At 61.8% G+C, this 18,084-nt stretch overlaps 1 protein-coding gene across 2 annotated transcripts in view; it reads right to left on the bottom strand.

Annotated features, from left to right (window-relative positions):
- Positions 1 to 18,084, bottom strand: part of Cdh4 (cadherin 4) — a 423,338-nt gene that overhangs the window by 21,891 nt on the left and 383,363 nt on the right. For both annotated transcript variants that reach the window (XM_042699525.1, XM_042699524.1), the window contains 2 exons: positions 16,208 to 16,380; positions 700 to 837 (listed from right to left, as the gene is read on the bottom strand). In XM_042699525.1, the coding sequence (XP_042555459.1) occupies positions 700 to 837; positions 16,208 to 16,380 (311 nt within the window). The remainder of the gene's footprint in view (positions 1 to 699; positions 838 to 16,207; positions 16,381 to 18,084) is intronic.

Here is an 18,084-nt window from a genome sequence, read left to right as displayed (position 1 = left end):
ACAAGGCCAGCCTGCAGACACAGGGCGCTTGTGTGTCTGCACGCAGTGGACCTGGGGAGCAGGGGGGGCAGGGGCTGGGACTCCAGGGAGTCGTGATCACAGGGCTGTTCACAGCGTGTTGTTTGGGGGTGGGGCAGGGGGTGTCCCCCCTTTCTAGGCCCACAGTGGCCGCACAGTGAATGCACCCACATCCACCAAGAACGCCCATCACCGAGTCCCAGGGGCAGAGCGGAGTCTAGTCTCAATCACGTTTTCCCGCTGCTGATGGGCTGCAGAGGGAGGACCATCTGCGCTGTCCACCGGACCGAGGCGAAGAGGCCCCTGGTGCGGGGAAGCACTTGGGCCCGGCCCAGGCCCATCCGGGTCTCCCCAGGTGGGTGCCCTTGGGAAGACAGTGACATGAGGCTCCAACAGTGCTGTGACATTGGCCAACCCTGCCAGCTCTTCCTATGGACGCCACAAAGACGCCAAGTTGTCATCTCCAGTCCCGGGCAGCTTGGGCCACATCGCAGCCCGTGTTACAGCCCTGTGGGCCTCGTCTCCGAGGGCCACCTCTCTCCCTAGCAGCCCCGTCCTCTGTCCCACTAGTTGTAGCTGGGGCTGCCTCTGCCAGCCACGGCTGTGCCTGACACAGCACCTCGAATCAGCAAGCACCACCGAGTCACAGCCCCATCGGGCCGGGCCCCGGCAGGTACTCACCGTGCTGGTGGTGAATTCTGGCGGGTTGTCGTTCACGTCTGTCACTGTGATGATGGCTGTGGCTGTGTTTGAGAGGCCATAGTTGAGATTCCCTTCCATGTCTGTGGCCTGGACAATGACTGTGTACTGCTGGACTTTCTGTGGGGGAGGACAGTGGGTCAGCCAGGCTCAGGGGTGGGGCCCACCCCTCCCCCATGGGGTCTCCTCCCCGGACAGGGCTGAGTGCCCGTGGCCGAGGGCCCAACCCCTCTGGACCTCTGGGCAGCTGCTGCCTGTGGGCCTCCCTTCCCTTGCTGTGTCTCAGGGCCTTTGCCGACAGGTCACCTTGGTGCCACGAGAGAAAGGGATCCAGAGAGATGAGCGCTGTGTCGTTTTTGGGGAACAGAGGGGAAGGCTTTCAGATGAGGGACAAGCCTGTGGCTGTGTGTAGGGGTGTCACCGCACCCGCGTTCACAGAGCACCTCGGGGCAAAGGCAAGGTGTCTGCACAGGAGCGGAGATGCCTCTGCGTGTGTAGCCCTGGGGAGGTCAGGCTGGGGTGCCCCCCACCCTGTGTGCCCTGGGGAGGTCAGACTGGGGTGCCCCCCACCCTGTGTGCCCTGGGGAGGTCAGGCTGGGGTGCCCCCCCGCCCCGTGTGCCCCAGGGAGGTCAGGCTGGGGTGTGGGCCCCGGCTCAGGTGTGGCCCCGGGGAGGTCAGGCTGGGGTACCCCTGCCCCGTGTGCCCCGGGGTGGTCAGGCTGGGGTGCAGCCTGGGGTGGTCAGGCTGGGGTGCAGGAGAGACCTTGGAAGGAGGGAAGGAGAGCTGCGTGGAGTGCTTTTCTAGCCTTTCTCTGCCCCCATGGCCGCTCCAGAAGATGGCAGTGGTGAATCCCGGTCAGCACCTGTGGCCTGCATACGCCCTCTTCTACCCAGCTATCTGCAGGGATGAGTGCATGCGTGTGCATGTGTGTGTACATGCATGTGTACATGTGTGCAGGCCTCCCCTGGGACTTGCCACTCTCATTGCACTGTGAGGGAAGAAGGCTCTGGGGGCCAGGGAGAGGCGTGTCCTCCAGGTGACACGAATCCCGCTCTGCCTCAGAGGAGGCTACACCTGGCCAAATGGCTCAGTGACGTGTGCTCGAGTTCACACACGGCTGGCTCCACGTTATGTGTGCATGCACGAATGTGCATCCGTGTTCCCAAATGTATGTACACGTGCGCCTGTGGTGATGCAGTCTGTGTGAGCGCATGCACACAGGTGTGCGCATGTATTCCTGGTGTGTACACACGTTTCTAAGGGTACATGGGTCATGTGTGTGTGAATGCAGTTGATGGCCACTAGAGGGCAGGCCAGGTTTGCTTTTGGGCAGCCAGACTGGGGCCGGAAGCTAGCCCTGTGAGACCGGTGGTCAGGGCGGGTGTGGGTGGTGTCCACGTGTGCCCACAAGGCACTGTGGCCCCCCAGGTGTGTGGCCTGCGGTCCGTGAGGGTGGCCGCAGGTGGCTGGAGGCTCTCGTCTGTCTGTTTTGAACAGTGGGAGCAGGACTTTGCTGGGGTCCTGATGAGAATTTCCCTCTTCATGGGGAGACCCAGGTGAGATCCCGTCTGCTGGGTGCTCTGGCCCCTGCTGTGGTCTGGGATGCGAACACGCCCTGTGTGTGTGGGGCGGGGCGCAGGGGCCCCACCGCGCCCATCGCTGGCTGGGTCCGAGGGCAGAGGGCAGGGCTGTCCCGGGCTCTGTGGGCTCAGGAGGAGCGGGGGGCTCGGCGGCAGCAGCGGCCCTGCGTGGTCAGGAGCAGTGCCCCAGGGGCTCCCCAGTGGTGGGCTCGGCTGCACCCAGCGGCGCCCCGGCTCCCACGGCGCAGAGGCCAGGGCCGATGGCTGGGCCGGCCTGGCCATGGGCCGCGGAGCTGCAGTGGATGGATTAACGAGCGACAAGGACGCTTCCAAGCTGGAGAGCAGACGAAAGCCGCAGGCCGCGCTCCCCGAGGCTTCGCTCAGCCTGGGGCTCAGCCTGCAGCTCCTCAGAGCATCTCCCCAGAACACGGGGCAGCCACCCACAGACGCGGTCACTCACCCCGCGCCCACCCGCCGCTGGGTCAGACTCGGTCCCTGGCGCGTTGGGCCATAGCTTGGACCCCAAGTGCCCCTCAGGTCACACCCCGCCCGGCCAGGATGGGGCCCGTTTCAGCCCCCCCTCCCACCCCGCTGCCGAGACGTCTTCCTCGGCCCCCGGGGCTGCTGGCACCGAGCAGGCGGTCAGCGTGTGTGGACGGAGGGGAGTGCCAGGCAGCACACAGACCCCGCCCCTTTCAGCCCAGGCTCTGCCCTCTGCTCCGGGCGGCATGTCCGGCCTGGGGCGGCGGGGCAGCGCAGACGCCGGCACGGTTAAACCCACGGCGGCTGTCCCTGCGCTCTGGGGCCCAGTGTCACACGTTTCCAGATGTGTGTGGAGGTCACTGGGTTTCCCGGAGGCGTCTGGATGTTCTGGGCTGTCTCTGGACACGTCTGGGGGTTTGTTCCCTGCATGCTGGTGCCGTCCCTCACCCAGCCTGCTCCCAGGCTGTCCGTGGCCACACTGCGGTCTCCGCTCTTGTGGGGTGCTGGTTGCTTGGCATGTGTGACACCCTGGGGTCCATCCTCAGCACCACACAAAAAAATCAGAATCCCAAACTGCCATCTTCCCCTCTGCCAGCTGCCCCGGGAGTGCGTGGCCCACTTCCACAAATCTCCACAGCTCTGCAGGGGCTCCTCCCCCTCCAGGGCCAACCCGGTGGCTCCGGGGCTCCCAGGGGCGTCGCCTGCACATGCTCTGCCCCAGGTGGGGCCAAAGGGGCAGGGTTGTAGCAGTGGAGGGCTTTGCGGGCAGCGCCTCCCCCCTGCAGAGCACTGGTTGGTGAGCACATCGGGAGGTTGGGCTCGCGGGGAGGCCCCCGGCGGCACGTCTGCTCAGGAGTATGGCCCCACCCTGCTCTTCTGGTTGCTGTCACCCCCAGCCTCCAGGCATCTCCGCACGGCTCTCGGCTGTCCTGATGGGCCACAGGGTGCCCCCTCCCACCAGCAGGGTACTATGTCTGCAGGGCTTCTTGGGACTCTGGTGACCAGACATGATGCCAGGGGACACGCCCCGTGAGCAAGGCAGAGGGGCAGCCGTGGACCTGGCCCAGGGGGGCGCACAGAGCGGGCAGCCCCGAGGCTGTGGGCGGAGTCTTCCTGTTCCTGAGCCACGCACTCACTATCCTGCGTGGGGCTGTGGGCTGGACACTGCCCGCCAGACTTGTAGGCTGCCTGCCAGGGGCAACGAGCAATGGCAGGTCCCAGGAGAGGGGAAGCAGGGCCCGCAGCTCTGGAGAGGAAGTCCGGGCCACGGGAGAGGCCCAGGAGGGGCCTCCCAGCACCACGCGCACATGCTCAGGACATACAGGGCAGGGTGGTGGGGGCCGTCTCAAAACAATGTTCAGTTTTTTCTCTGAGATCCCAAAGCGTCATTTATGATCTGTCTTTGAAGGAGTGTTCGAGAACAATGACTCAAAATCTAATGACTTGGAATCAGTCATCGGTAGAAACTTCTCCCCTCTGGCCGGGACCACACCATGCAGACCCCGCACCCCAGCCCTGGCCGGGAGGGGGGGTGTTCCCGGCGCGTCCACCTGTCTGCTCACAGCATCTCTCCAAGGCCTGAATAATGCAAAGACATTAATTAAAGTTGGCGATGGTGACAGCAGCCTTGATCAGCGGCAGCGCCGAGCTGTGTTATCTTCGCTGGCCACGGAATCCTTTCATCTGGCTGCGGCAGTGGCGGACGGAGAGTCTTCACGCTGGGAGGTGCTGGCTCCCTCTCCCGGCGTCTCCACAGACCCCGGCTCAGCCATCTGGCTCAGGCAGTTGGGAAGAACTTGTGTTTGATGGAAGTGCCCAGCCGATCACGGTCTAGAGCAGGATGGCAGCTGGTGAGACTTCACCTGGTCTCTGCAGCAAAGCCAGCCTCAGGGAGGACGTCTGAGAACCAGGCCAGGAGGCTGGGTGCACAACGTGGCCACTGCCTCCGGCGGCCTGCCTCCCCTCCAGGTACGGCTCTCCTCATCAGACCCCAAATATTCTAATTAGGAGACCAGGTGAGGTGAGCCAGGCCCCCACAGTGGGGCGGGAGGGAGCCACGGGAGCCTTGTCCGGGTCTCCTGACATCTAATCCTGTACAGATGCTCTGTTTACACAGTGCTCCGAATGAGGTGCGTGGCGTGGCCACCACGCTGCTGGATTGCTCGTACGCAGGAGGGGGCGGTCCCGCTGAGCTGTCCCCCACCTTCGTGCCTGTGGTTCCGGCCAGCGTGTGGCTTACATGGCCCTTTCAGAGCTGGCTGTTTCCATGTCCAGCCAGAGCAGGCAAGCTGGGCCTGCTGGAGATGTCTGGCCAAGACAGACATCGGCCTCTAAGCCTGGTGGCCCCAGCCCAGAGACCCCCTGCGGCCCTGGTGGGCAGGATGGGGTGTGTTCACAGTCAGGGCCCCTGCTGCTCAAGTCAGCCCAATGCGTGTCACTGAATGTCTCTCCCCAGTGGTGTGAGGTGAGGTGAGTTGACGAGGTTCACTACAGATGGCCACCAGCAGACGGCCCTGGGTGGCCAGCCCCGGCGGTGGGGGGCAGGGCATCACTGATCATAATGTGCAAACCCACCCCAGACAGGCGCGTCTGTGAGATGTATGCTCCCTCATCCCGTGCTCTCAGAAATTCCCATTACCTCCACCCAGAGGCAGAGGCCAGGAGAGAACTGTGCAGAGGGGCTGGGGGAGGGAGTGAGGGGAGGGGGGCAGAGGAGGAGGAGGGAGAAGGAGGTACAGGAAGGGGAAGGAAGAAGGGGGAGCAGGAAGGGGGGCAGAGAGGAGGGGAGCAGGAGGGGATGGAGGGAGAGGCGGGGGAGGAGGGGTGAGGTGAGGAGGTGGATGGGTCACCTGCCTCGGTGGAGCTGACCCGGGCTGGGTGACAGTGCGGAGGCTGTGAGCTCAGGGTTGGCTTCTCCCCGGGGGGGTGGAGGGGAGAGGCACTACTCACGATGGTGACAAGAGACCAATGTGTCCCTGGCCCCAGCAGCACCTCCAGTCCCCAAAGGGAGCCGGCCTGGGGCTGCAGGCCCCGGAGGGAGCAGCTCCAGCTCTGGTGTCCGGGGTTTTGTTTGAAGGATTTGTGGGGACAGGAAGGTGGCAGGGCTGGGAACAGACACTCACAGCCACCGTTTGGGAGTAGGACACCCGGACATGAATCCCTCCTGGGCCCGAGAGGGGCTTCCACAGAAGGGATTTGTCCCCACCCACTGCACCCTCCTCTTCTCAGGCCTGTGCCCGGCAGGGCCCACAGGACAGGACTCTTACTCTGCAAGACCAGGGGTCCTGACAGCACCACTGGGTCACACAAGACATCCGGACACTCATCGGGTCACATGACGCGCCCCAGAAACTCACAGGGTCACATGATGCGCTCCAGAAACTCACAAGGTCACATGACGTGCCCAGAAACTCACAGGGTCACATGACGCGCCCTAAAAACTCACATGGTCACACGATGTGCCCAGAAACTCACAGGGTCACACGATGTACCCAGAAACTCACAGGGTCACATGATGTGCCCAGAAACTCACAGGGTCACACGATGTACCCAGAAACTCACAGGGTCACACGACTCGCCCCAGAAAACCACAGGGTCACACGACGTGCCCAGAAACTCACAGGGTCACATGACGTGCCCCAGAAACTCACAGGGTCACATGATGCGCCCAGAAACTCACAGGGTTACACGATGTACCCAGAAACTCACAGGGTCACATGATGCGCCCAGAAACTCACAGGGTCACATGACGCGCCCCAGAAACTCACAGGGTCACACGATGTACCCAGAAACTCACAGGGTCGCACGATTTGCCCAGAAACTCACAGGGTCACACGATATACCCAGAAACTCACAGGGTCACACGACGCGCCCAGAAACTCACAGGGTCACACGACGTGCCCAGAAACTCACAGGGTCACATGATGCGCTCCAGAAACTCACAGGGTCACACGATGTGTCCTAGAAACTCACAGGGTCACACAATGTACCCAGAAACTCACAGGGTCACATGATGCGCTCCAGAAACTCACAGGGTCTCACGATGTGCCCTAGAAACTCACAGGGTCACACAATGTACCCAGAAACTCACAGGGTCACATGATGCGCTCCAGAAACTCACAGGGTCTCACGATGTGCCCTAGAAACTCACAGGGTCACACGACGCGCCCCAGAAAATCACAGGGTCACACGATGCACCCCAGAAACTCACAGTCACATGATGCGCCCCAGAAACTCACAGGGTCACATGATATACCCAGAAACTCACAGAGTCACACGATGTGCCCCAGAAACTCACAGGGTCACACGGCGCGCCCCAGAAAATCACAGGGTCACACGATGCACCCCAGAAACTCACAGGGTCACATGATGCACTCCAGAAACTCACAGGTTCACATGATGTGCCCCAGAAACTCACAGGGTCACATGATGCACCTCAGAAACATCGGGTCACACGACAGACCCGAGAAACTCATTGGGTCACATGATGCGCTCCAGAAACTCATTGGGTCACATGACGCACCCCAGAAACTCATCAGGTCACATGACCCACCCCAGAAACTCATTGGGTCACACGACGTACCCAGGAAACTCATCCAGTCACATGATGTGCCCCAGAAACTCATCCGGTCACATGATGTGCCCCAGAAACTCATCGGGTCACATGATGCACCCCAGAAACTCACAGGGTCACATGGTGCACCTGAGAAACTCATCAGGTCACATAACGGGCGCCAGAAACTCACAGGGTCTTAAAGGAAAGCCCAGCCCCACGCACAAACTGAGGCTCCACTGCAGGAGCCCACTTGCAGGAGGAGGGTGGAGGGTGTGCAGGGCTGCAGGGTGTGCAGGGCTGCAGGGTGGAAGGTCTGCAGGGTGGAAGGGCTGCAGGGTGGAAGGTCTGCAGGGTGTGCAGGGCTGCAGGGTGTGCAGGGCTGCAGGGTGTGCAGGGCTGCAGGGTGTGCAGGGCTGCATGGTGGAAGGGCTGCAGGGTGTGCAGGGCTGCAGGGTGGAAAGTCTGCAGGGTGGAAGGGCTGCAGGGTGTGCAGGGCTGCAGGGTGTGCAGGGCTGCAGGGTGGAAGGGCTGCAGGGTGGAAGGGCTGCAGGGTGGAAGGGCTGCAGGATGGAAGGGCTGCAGGGTGTGCAGGGCTGCAGGGTGTGCAGGGCTGCAGGGTGTGCAGGGCTGCAGGGTGGAAAGTCTGCAGGGTGGAAGGTCTGCAGGGTGTGCAGGGCTGCAGGGTGGAAGGGCTGCAGGGTGGAAGGGCTACAGGGTGTGCAGGGCTGCAGGGTGTGCAGGGCTGCAGGGTGGAAGGGCTGTAGGGTGGAAGGGCTGCAGGGTAGAAGGGCTGCAGAGTGTGCAGGGCTGCAGGGTGGAAGGGCTGCAGGGTGGAAGGGCTGCAGGGTGGAAGGGCTGCAGGGTGTGCAGGGCTACAGGGTGGAAGGGCTGCAGGGTGTGCAGGGCTGCAGGGTGGAAGGGCTGCAGGGTGGAAGGGCTGCAGGGTGGAAGGGCTGCAGGGTGGAAGGGCTGCAGGATGGAAGGGCTGCAGGGTGTGCAGGGCTGCAGGGTGTGCAGGGCTGCAGGGTGTGCAGGGCTGCAGGGTGGAAAGTCTGCAGGGTGGAAGGTCTGCAGGGTGTGCAGGGCTGCAGGGTGGAAGGGCTGCAGGGTGGAAGGGCTACAGGGTGTGCAGGGCTGCAGGGTGTGTAGGGCTGCAGGGTGGAAAGTCTGCAGGGTGGAAGGTCTGCAGGTGTGCAGGGCTGCAGGGTGGAAGGGCTGCAGGGTGGAAGGGCTGCAGGGTGTGCAGGGCTGCAGGGTGTGCAGGGCTGCAGGGTGGAAGGGCTGCAGGGTGGAAGGGCTGCAGGGTGTACAGGGCTGCAGGGTTTGCAGGACTGCAGGGTGGAAGGTCTGCAGGGTGGAAGGTCTGCAGGGTGTGCAGGGCTGCAGGGTTTGCAGGACTGCAGGGTGGAAGGTCTGCAGGGTGTGCAGGGCTGCAGGGTGTGTAGGGCTGCAGGGTGTGCAGGACTACAGGGTGGAAGGTCTGCAGGGTGGAAGGTCTGCAGGGTGGAAGGGCTGCAGGGTGGAAGGTCTGCAGGGTGTGCAGGGCTGCAGGGTGGAAGGGCTGCAGGGTGGAAGGGCTGCAGGGTGTGCAGGGCTGCAGGGTGGAAAGTCTGCAGGGTGGAAGGGCTGCAGGGTGTGCAGGGCTGCAGGGTGTGCAGGGCTGCAGGGTGGAAGGGCTGCAGGGTGGAAGGGCTGCAGGGTGGAAGGGCTGCAGGATGGAAGGGCTGCAGGGTGTGCAGGGCTGCAGGGTGTGCAGGGCTGCAGGGTGTGCAGGGCTGCAGGGTGGAAAGTCTGCAGGGTGGAAGGTCTGCAGGGTGTGCAGGGCTGCAGGGTGGAAGGGCTGCAGGGTGGAAGGGCTACAGGGTGTGCAGGGCTGCAGGGTGTGCAGGGCTGCAGGGTGGAAGGGCTGCAGGGTGGAAGGGCTGCAGGGTAGAAGGGCTGCAGGGTGTGCAGGGCTGCAGGGTGGAAGGGCTGCAGGGTGGAAGGGCTGCAGGGTGGAAGGGCTGCAGGGTGTGCAGGGCTACAGGGTGGAAGGGCTGCAGGGTGTGCAGGGCTGCAGGGTGGAAGGGCTGCAGGGTGGAAGGGCTGCAGGGTGGAAGGGCTGCAGGATGGAAGGTCTGCAGGGTGTGCAGGGCTGCAGGGTGTGCAGGGCTGCAGGGTGTGCAGGGCTGCAGGGTGTGCAGGGCTGCAGGGTGGAAAGTCTGCAGGGTGGAAGGTCTGCAGGGTGTGCAGGGCTGCAGGGTGGAAGGGCTGCAGGGTGGAAGGGCTACAGGGTGTGCAGGGCTGCAGGGTGTGTAGGGCTGCAGGGTGGAAAGTCTGCAGGGTGGAAGGTCTGCAGGGTGTGCAGGGCTGCAGGGTGGAAGGGCTGCAGGGTGGAAGGGCTGCAGGGTGTGCAGGGCTGCAGGGTGTGCAGGGCTGCAGGGTGGAAGGGCTGCAGGGTGGAAGTGCTGCAGGGTGTGCAGGGCTGCAGGGTTTGCAGGACTGCAGGGTGGAAGGTCTGCAGGGTGGAAGGTCTGCAGGGTGTGCAGGGCTGCAGGGTTTGCAGGACTGCAGGGTGGAAGGTCTGCAGGGTGTGCAGGGCTGCAGGGTGTGTAGGGCTGCAGGGTGTGCAGGACTACAGGGTGGAAGGTCTGCAGGGTGGAAGGTCTGCAGGGTGGAAGGGCTGCAGGGTGGAAGGTCTGCAGGGTGTGCAGGACTGCAGGGTGGAAGGGCTGCAGGGTGGAAGGGCTGCAGGGTGTGCAGGGCTGCAGGGTGTGCAGGGCTGCAGGGTGGAAAGTCTGCAGGGTGAAAGGGCTGCAGGGTGTGCAGGGCTGCAGGGTGGAAGGTCTGCAGGGTGTGCAGGGCTGCAGGGTGGAAAGTCTGCAGGGTGGAAGGTCTGCAGGGTGTGCAGGGCTGCAGGGTTTGCAGGACTGCAGGGTGGAAGGTCTGCAGGGTGTGCAGGGCTGCAGGGTGTGCAGGGCTGCAGGGTGTGTAGGGCTGCAGGGTGTGCAGGACTACAGGGTGGAAGGTCTGCAGGGTGTGCAGGGCTGCAGGGTGGAAAGTCTGCAGGGTGAAAGGGCTGCAGGGTGTGCAGGGCTGCAGGGTGGAAGGTCTGCAGGGTGTGCAGGGCTGCAGGGTGGAAAGTCTGCAGGGTGGAAGGTCTGCAGGGTGTGCAGGGCTGCAGGGTTTGCAGGACTGCAGGGTGGAAGGTCTGCAGGGTGTGCAGGGCTGCAGGGTGTGCAGGGCTGCAGGGTGTGCAGGGCTGCAGGGTGTGCAGGGCTGCCATGGGGCTCCCTCTGGGCCTGTGTCCTGAGCCGGGCCTGCGCATGCAGCTTCAGCTGCTGTCACCCTGGTGCCGTGTGAGGACGTCTAATACCCTCGGTCTTCATTCATCTCTGTCTGGGAACCACACCTCTAATGGCTTTTAAACGAGTGTTTTTATTTGGAACATTTCGCAGGCGATGCTCAGGCGGTGTGACAGAGAGCGGACAGCGGCAGGACACACAGCAAGCAGCAGGAGCTGCTGGCCCTGATGGGGGTTCAGGGCGGCCTGTGGGGGGGGGTCTGGGCGGCCTGTGGCTGTGGGGTTCAGGGTGGTCTGTGGCGGGGGGGCAGGGCAGCCTGTGGCTGGGGGGGTTCAGGGCTGTTTGTGGCTGGGGGGGGCAGGGCGGTCCGTGGTTGTGGGGTTCAGGGTGGTCTGTGGCAGGGGGGCAGGGCAGTCTGTGGCTGGGGGGGGCAGGGCGGTCTGTGGCTAGGAGGGGTTCAGGGTGGTCTGTGGCTGGGGGGTTCAGGGCGGCCTGTGGCTGGGGGGGGCAGGGTGGTCTGTGGCTAGGAGGAGTTCAGGGCGGTCTGTGGCTGGGGGGTTCAGGGCAGTCTGTGGCTGGGGGGGCAGGGTGGCCTGTGGCTGGGGTTGGGGCAGGGTGGTCTGTGGCTGGGAGGGGGAGTGCTGGCCAGCTCCTCTGTTAATCCCCAGCCTGGGCATGTGGCCTGGCAGCCAGGCCCATGACAAGCCCACGGGGGCTGGGGCGGGAGCCAGGGTTGGAGGGGGGAATATGAGTCTTGGGAGGTGGGGGTGAACCCTTCTCATGGCTCTGGTACAACCGCGCCAGCACCAGCCCAAGGCCAAGGGCCTCCCAGCCGTGGGCCCAGCCTGGGAAGCCCAGGAGTTGATGGTCTCTGGTTCCACTGGAGCTCAGAGCTGCTTCCCCACTGCCGGCTGGCTCTGGGCTTTCAACATGTATCCCTAGTCCACCGGAATCCACTAATGTGTGTGTGTGTGTGTGTGTGTGTGGTCTTTGGAAAAATTAAATGCAGTGTTTCCTGTTTCCTGTGGCTGTGGCCCTGGCGGTCACCTCACCCCTGGGCCTCCACCTGGACATAGGCTAGCTTCTCGTTAGGCTGTGCTGACCTTGGTGCTGGAGTGGGGCTCTGAGGTTCAGCTGCACACAGGGTGGACTCTCGCATGGACACTGCGGGGTCCGGGGGCTCCCCAGAGGCTGAGGTCTTTGCTACATTGCAGGAGGCTGTCTAGAGCCGATGCAGTGCTGCACATGACCCCTCACGTCTGAGATGAGCGTCTGCTCCCGTGAGCTGTGAGCACTCGGGGGGCCTGGTACCCCAGTCCTTCCCCAGGACTCATGGTCTGCAGCCATCCTTGGAGCGTGCCTCTAGCTTCAGGCTGCGACCTCTGCTCTCTGCCAGATAGCATCCGCGCCGGAGACCAAGCATGGCTGCAGCTGCAGTGTGGGTCCACGCTCTGCCACCCTGCCGGAACAGCTTTCCAGAACAGCCCGCCCTCTCCATGTTCCTCATTCCAGAACAGCCCGCCCTCTCCATGTCCCGCATTCCAGAACAGCCCGTCCTCCAGGTCCCACATTCCAGAACAGCCCGCCCTCTCCATGTCCCTCATTCCAGAACAGCTCGCCCTCTCCATGTCCCGCATTCCAGAACAGCCCGCCCTCTCCATGTCCCTCATTCCAGAACAGCCCGCCCTCTCCATGTCCCTCATTCCAGCCCGCCCTCTCCATGTCCTGCATTCCAGAACAGCCCACCCTCTCCATGTCCTGCATTCCAGAACAGCCCGCCCTCTCCATGTCCCTCATTCCAGAACAGCCCGCCCTCTCCATGTCCCTCATTCCAGAACAGCCCGCCCTCTCCATGTCCTGCATTTCAGAACAGCCCGCGCTCTCCATGTCCTGCATTTCAGAACAGCCCGCCCTCTCCATGTCCCTCATTCCAGAACAGCCCGCACTCTCCATGTCCTGCATTTCAGAACAGCCCGCCCTCTCCATGTCCTGCATTTCAGAACAGCCCGCCCTCTCCATGTCCTGCATTTCAGAACAGCCCGCGCTCTCCATGTCCCGCACAGGACAGGCTTGCCTCTGTCTCTCACGCTTACCGGCTGAGAGAGGTGAACGGACATGAGGCCGAGGGGGACAGGCTGCCGCTGGGGGCTCCCATCTCTGCGCCCACACTACCCGTGGGGTCCTGAGCTAGCCTCACCTGTGTACGTCATTCAGTTGAAGCCACACTCTGTCACAGGCTGCCCACTGCCTGGGCTGGCGGCCCCGCCTGGTCCCTGCCATCCCCAGCGGGCAGTGTATGTGTGTGTGTGCACAGGTGTGTGTGTGTGTGAGTGTGAGTGTGCATGTGTGGTGACAGGGCCTTTATGGATCTTCCTGGCACGAGACAAAGGTACAAGATCCTGGCAGCTCTGAGCTCAAGAGTGCCAGCCTACCTACCCTACAGCTTCAGTGGTGCTGGGGCTCCATCTCAGAGCCTGCACTTGCTACGTAGGAACTCTTACCAGTTGAGTCAAGCTTCCAGTTCCTTTTGCCCTGGTTATGTCTGAGATAGAATCTTGCTTTTTGTCTGGGCCGGCTTGGGCCACGATCACTCCTATGTAGACCTCTGCTACAGCTGGGAGGACAGGTGTGTCCACCATCTCAGCTGTGAGTTGAGATATGGAGGGAGGGCTGCTTGGTGCTAGCCTCACTCTGAGATCCTCCTTATCTCTTTCTCAAGTAGCTAGGATTGTAGATATGAGGCACTGCACCCAGACTGAAAAAAATAGTACTGGGGAATAAACCCCAGGCCTAACCCATCCTAGACAAGCCACCTTTCAAGGGAGCTATGTCCCAGCTCTTGTATTTGTATTTTGTTTTTGAGACTGGGCCTTGCTAACTTCTCTCTGATGCCCTCCAACCCCTGCCTCGGCCTCCCAGGCAGCTGGGATGACAGGTATGTGCCTCTGTAACTCACGAGGTAAGATTTTAGATTGTGCAGCACAAGCTGCTCGCCACGCCCTGACTGCTACTCAATGCTTCTTTCTGATGGTTGGCGTCTCTGGGACAGCTTGCCACTCCAACCTCTCAGACGAAGGGAGTTGTGGCTGGAGGATCAGATTCTTCTGACATCTGAGGTGTGTGTGTCTCACAGCTGGTGAGGGCAGCCTTCCCATCAAGTCACACAGCTGCAAAGCTGCTGTTGATGTGCTCCCCAGTGCACACCTCCTCTGGTGCAACTCCCTCCAGTGCACACCCTCCAGTGCAAGGTCCTCCAGTGCACACACCCTCCAGTGCACGCACCCTCCAGTGCAAGGCCCTTCAGTGCACACACCCTACAGTGCAAGGCCCTCCAGTGCATGGGCCCCCCAGTGCACACTCCCTCCAGTGCACGCTCCCCCCAGTGCAGTACCCTCCAGTGCACACATCCTCCAGTGCACGTCCTCCAGTGCACAGGCCCTCCAGTGCACATCCTCCAGTGCACATACCCCAGTGCACACACCCTCCAGTGCATGCCCTCCAGTGCAAGGCCCTCCAGTGCACACACCCTCCACTGCATGCCCTCCAATGCACGAGCCCTCCAGTGCGCAGGCCCTCCAGTGCACGTCCTCCAGTGCACGCACCCTTCAGTGCACAGGCCCTCCAGTGCACGTCCTCCAGTGCACATACCCCAGTGCACACACCCTCCACTGCATGCCCTCCAGTGCAAGGACCTCCAGTGCACACCCTCCAGTGCATGCACCCTCCAGTGCACAGGCCCTCCAGTGCACACTCTCTAGTGCACAGGCCCTCCAGTGCACAGTCTTCCAGTGCATGCCCTCCAGTGCACACCCTCCAGTGCAAGGCCCTCCAGTGCACAGGCCCTCCAGTGCACACCCTCCAGTGCATGCACCCTCCAGTGCACAGGCCCTCCAGTGCACACCCTCCAGTGCATAGGCCCTCCAGTGCACACCCTCCAGTGCACAGGCCCTCCAGTGCATGCCCTCCAGTGCACAGACCCTCCAGTGCACACATCCTCCAGTGCACAGGCCCTCCAGTGCATGCCCTCCAGTGCACACACCCTCCACTGCATGTCCTCCAGTGCACACGTCCTCCAGTGCACACACCCTCCACTGCATGCCCTCTAGTGCAAGGCCCTCCAGTGCATGTCCTCCAGTGCACACGCCCTCCAGTGCACACACTCCAGTGCACAGGCCCTCCAGTGCACATACCACAGTGCACACACCCTCCAGTGCACACACCCTCCACTGCATGCTGTCCAGTGCACAGGCCCTCCAGTGCATGTCCTCCAGTGCACAGGCCCTCCAGTGCATGTCCTCCAGTGCACATACCCCAGTGCACACACCCTCCAGTGCACACATCCTCCAGTGCACACAGCCTCCACTGCATGCCCTCCAGTGCACGCCCTCCAGTGCACACATCCTCCAGTGCACACATCCTCCAGTGCATGTCCTCCAGTGCACACCCCTCCACTGCATGCCCTCCAGTGCAAGGCCCTCCAGTGCATGTCCTCCAGTGCACACGCCCTCCAGTGCACAGGCCCTCCAGTGCATGTCCTCCAGTGCACACCCTCCAGTGCACATACTCCAGTGCACAGGCCCTCCAGTGCACACCCTCCAGTGCACACACCCTCCAGTGCACACACCCTCCACTGCATGTCCTCCAGTGCACAGGCCCTCCAGTGCATGTCCTCCAGTGCACGCCCTCCAGTGCACATACCCCAGTGCAAGGCCCTCCAGTGCATGCCCTCCAGTGCACAGGCCCTCCAGTGCATGCCCTCCAGTGCACAGGCCCTCCAGTGCACACCATCCAGTGCACACCCTCCAGTGCACACACCCTCCACTGCATGCCATCCAGTGCAAGGCCCTCCAGTGCATGTCCTCCAGTGCACAGGCCCTCCAGTGCACAGGCCCTCCAGTGCATGTCCTCCAGTGCACACCCTCCAGTGCACACACCCTCCACTGCATGTCCTCCAGTGCACAGGCCCTCCAGTGCATGTCCTCCAGTGCACGCCCTCCAGTGCACATACCCCAGTGCACAGGCCCTCCAGTGCATGCCCTCCAGTGCACAGGCCCTTCAGTGTATGCACCCTCCAGTGCACCACCCTGACATTTTAGGTGCCAGTAAGAAATGCTGTGCCTTTTTCTGGAACAGGGCCAGAGAGAATTGTCTAGTGAGTCCTTGTTTTCACAGCGGAGGCATCCTATCTGTCTGGACACAGAACCCCATGTGTAAGAGCCATTGTTCCAGCCCTGACCCCAGCTTGTGGTGCTGCCCCCAGTGCCCACTGTATTATGAGTGCTCTCAGTGTTGGGTCCTAAGATGTTCAAACCACCCGAGACCTGGAGCTTTGGGATGGCTGGGCCCCAGAAATGAACCCTGGGGCTTGTTCCTCCTTTCAACCCTAGGGTACCACGCACACCACAGAACTGGACTGGGGGCCCTGTGCATCCACACAGCTGTACTGAGGGCTCTGCTGGGTCTTTCTCCCTTCAGCCCACACAGGGGTCCACACGGGGGTAACCCCAGCTTCCTGACTGTGCCCCAGTTTCCTCCACTCCTGGGTCCCACACCTCATGCAGCCCTCATAGCCCACAGCCCACCTCACCTCGCGATCCAGGCCGGCCGCGACTGTCACGATGTCCCCAGTCTCGCTGTTGATGGTGAACATGTTCTGAGACGGGCTCTGTGGCGTCTGGGTCACGATCCTATAGCGCACCATTCCGTTGGCTGTGGTGGCGTCGTCTGCGTCGTTGGCGGTGACGGTCATCACGTAGGTGCCTAGAACAGAGTGAGTGACTCCAGTGCGGGGCCTGGGACATGGGGAGAGGGGCTCCGTGGAGCCCGGGCAGCCTGGGCCTGTGGCCCCTCATGCAACAGGGCAGAGACCCCAGTGAATGTGAGCTCCACATGGGACGAGGCTCTGCCTGGCGGGCAGCTGCAGGGTGCTTCCAAATCACACCCCCCTCATGCCCACCCCATGGGAAGAGTTCTCCTAAGCCCAAGCTTGCTCTCGGGTCACACTCTGACTGAGGTCTGGAGCAGGAAGTGTATCCTGGGTTCCAGAGCCTGGCGTCACAGGTGGGGCCTGCAGCCAGGATGTAATCCCGATGTTGTCCTCGGCCTCTTTTGGACCCTGAGTCCCAGGGATGGTGGCATTAGCGGGTAGATGTTTGCTGAGGAACCATGGGTTTTGCCAGGGCTGTCTCAGAGGAAGCAGCGCGGAGGGGAGCTCTGGTACGATCCAACTCCACTCAGCCCCTGGAACAAGCCACAGCGAAGCTGTCCCCCGGCCGACTTGGGTTAATATAGAGTTAACATATTTTCCTTACCATATGCCCTGTAGATACTCATTTACTTCCTTTTTTTGTCATTTAAAACTCAGAGTCCTGAGTGGCACAGACCCTAGCCCTGCGCCCCAGGATTCTTGGGCAGCAGGGCCTTGTTGTGGTGCAGACCAGAATATGCAGAGCAGACGAGTCCAAGACAGGCCGCTGGCTGTCAGGCCGCGGCCTCTCCCACCACGGCTCATGCTCAAACCCGTATTTCTTACTGAGACAGAATCCACATGTGTGAAGCTGCGTTTCAAAGGTTAACGGTGAGTTCTTAGTGAACTCAAGTCACATGGTTCCACCCAGACCTTTCCTTGCCCAGAAGAAGTCTGTGGCAGTCACTCCCCGCTGCTCCCCCGCAGCACGCTTCTTGGCTCTGTGGACTTTCTGGCCATGTCACGTCACAGAGATCATAGATTGTGTAGCCTCTTTGGCTGACTCCTTTTTTTTTTTTCTTTTTTGGGTCCAGTCATGGGGCCTGAACTCTGGGTCTGGGCGCTGTCCCTCAGCTCTTCAGCTCAAGGCTAGCACTCTACCACTTGAGCCACAGCACCACTTCCGGGTTTTTCTGCTTATGTGGTGCTGAGGAATCGAACCCAGGGCTTCATGCATGCAAGGCAAGCACTCTATCACTGAGCCACCTTCCCAGCCCCATGAGTCAATTTTTTTGAAGTTCATACTTTTTTTTAAATGGCTGAATAGTGTTCCACTGCATGAGGATATTCACTGCACACTTGTTGACTGAGCACAAGTACAGACAAAAACACTGCTTATACACATCACTACTAGGGAGGAAGACAAAACAGACAGGTCCACAACTGAAAACAGGGACAAGCATTTTGTAAAGAATAAAGCATGTATGACTGGGCATGCAGAGCCAGGGCCGAGAGACATGCATGACTGGGCATGCAGGGCCAGGGCCGAGAAGCATGCATGACTAGGCATGCAGAGCCAGGGCTGAGAGACATGCATGACTGGGCATGCAGGGCCAGGGCCGAGAGGCATGCATGACTGGGCATGCAGGGCCAGGGCTGAGAGACATGCATGACTGGGCATGCAGGGCCAGGGCCGAGAGGCATGCATGACTGGGCATGCAGAGCCAGGGCTGAGAGGCATGCATGACTGGCATGCAGAGCCAGGGATGAGAGACATG

Source organism: Dipodomys spectabilis, unplaced genomic scaffold (assembly GCF_019054845.1).
Source record: "Dipodomys spectabilis isolate Male_0828 unplaced genomic scaffold, ASM1905484v1 ptg000257l, whole genome shotgun sequence".
Classification (NCBI taxonomy): Eukaryota; Metazoa; Chordata; class Mammalia; order Rodentia; family Heteromyidae; genus Dipodomys; species Dipodomys spectabilis.
Note: the sequence above shows the minus strand (reverse complement) of the source record. Positions and strands in the feature narration are given on the sequence as shown.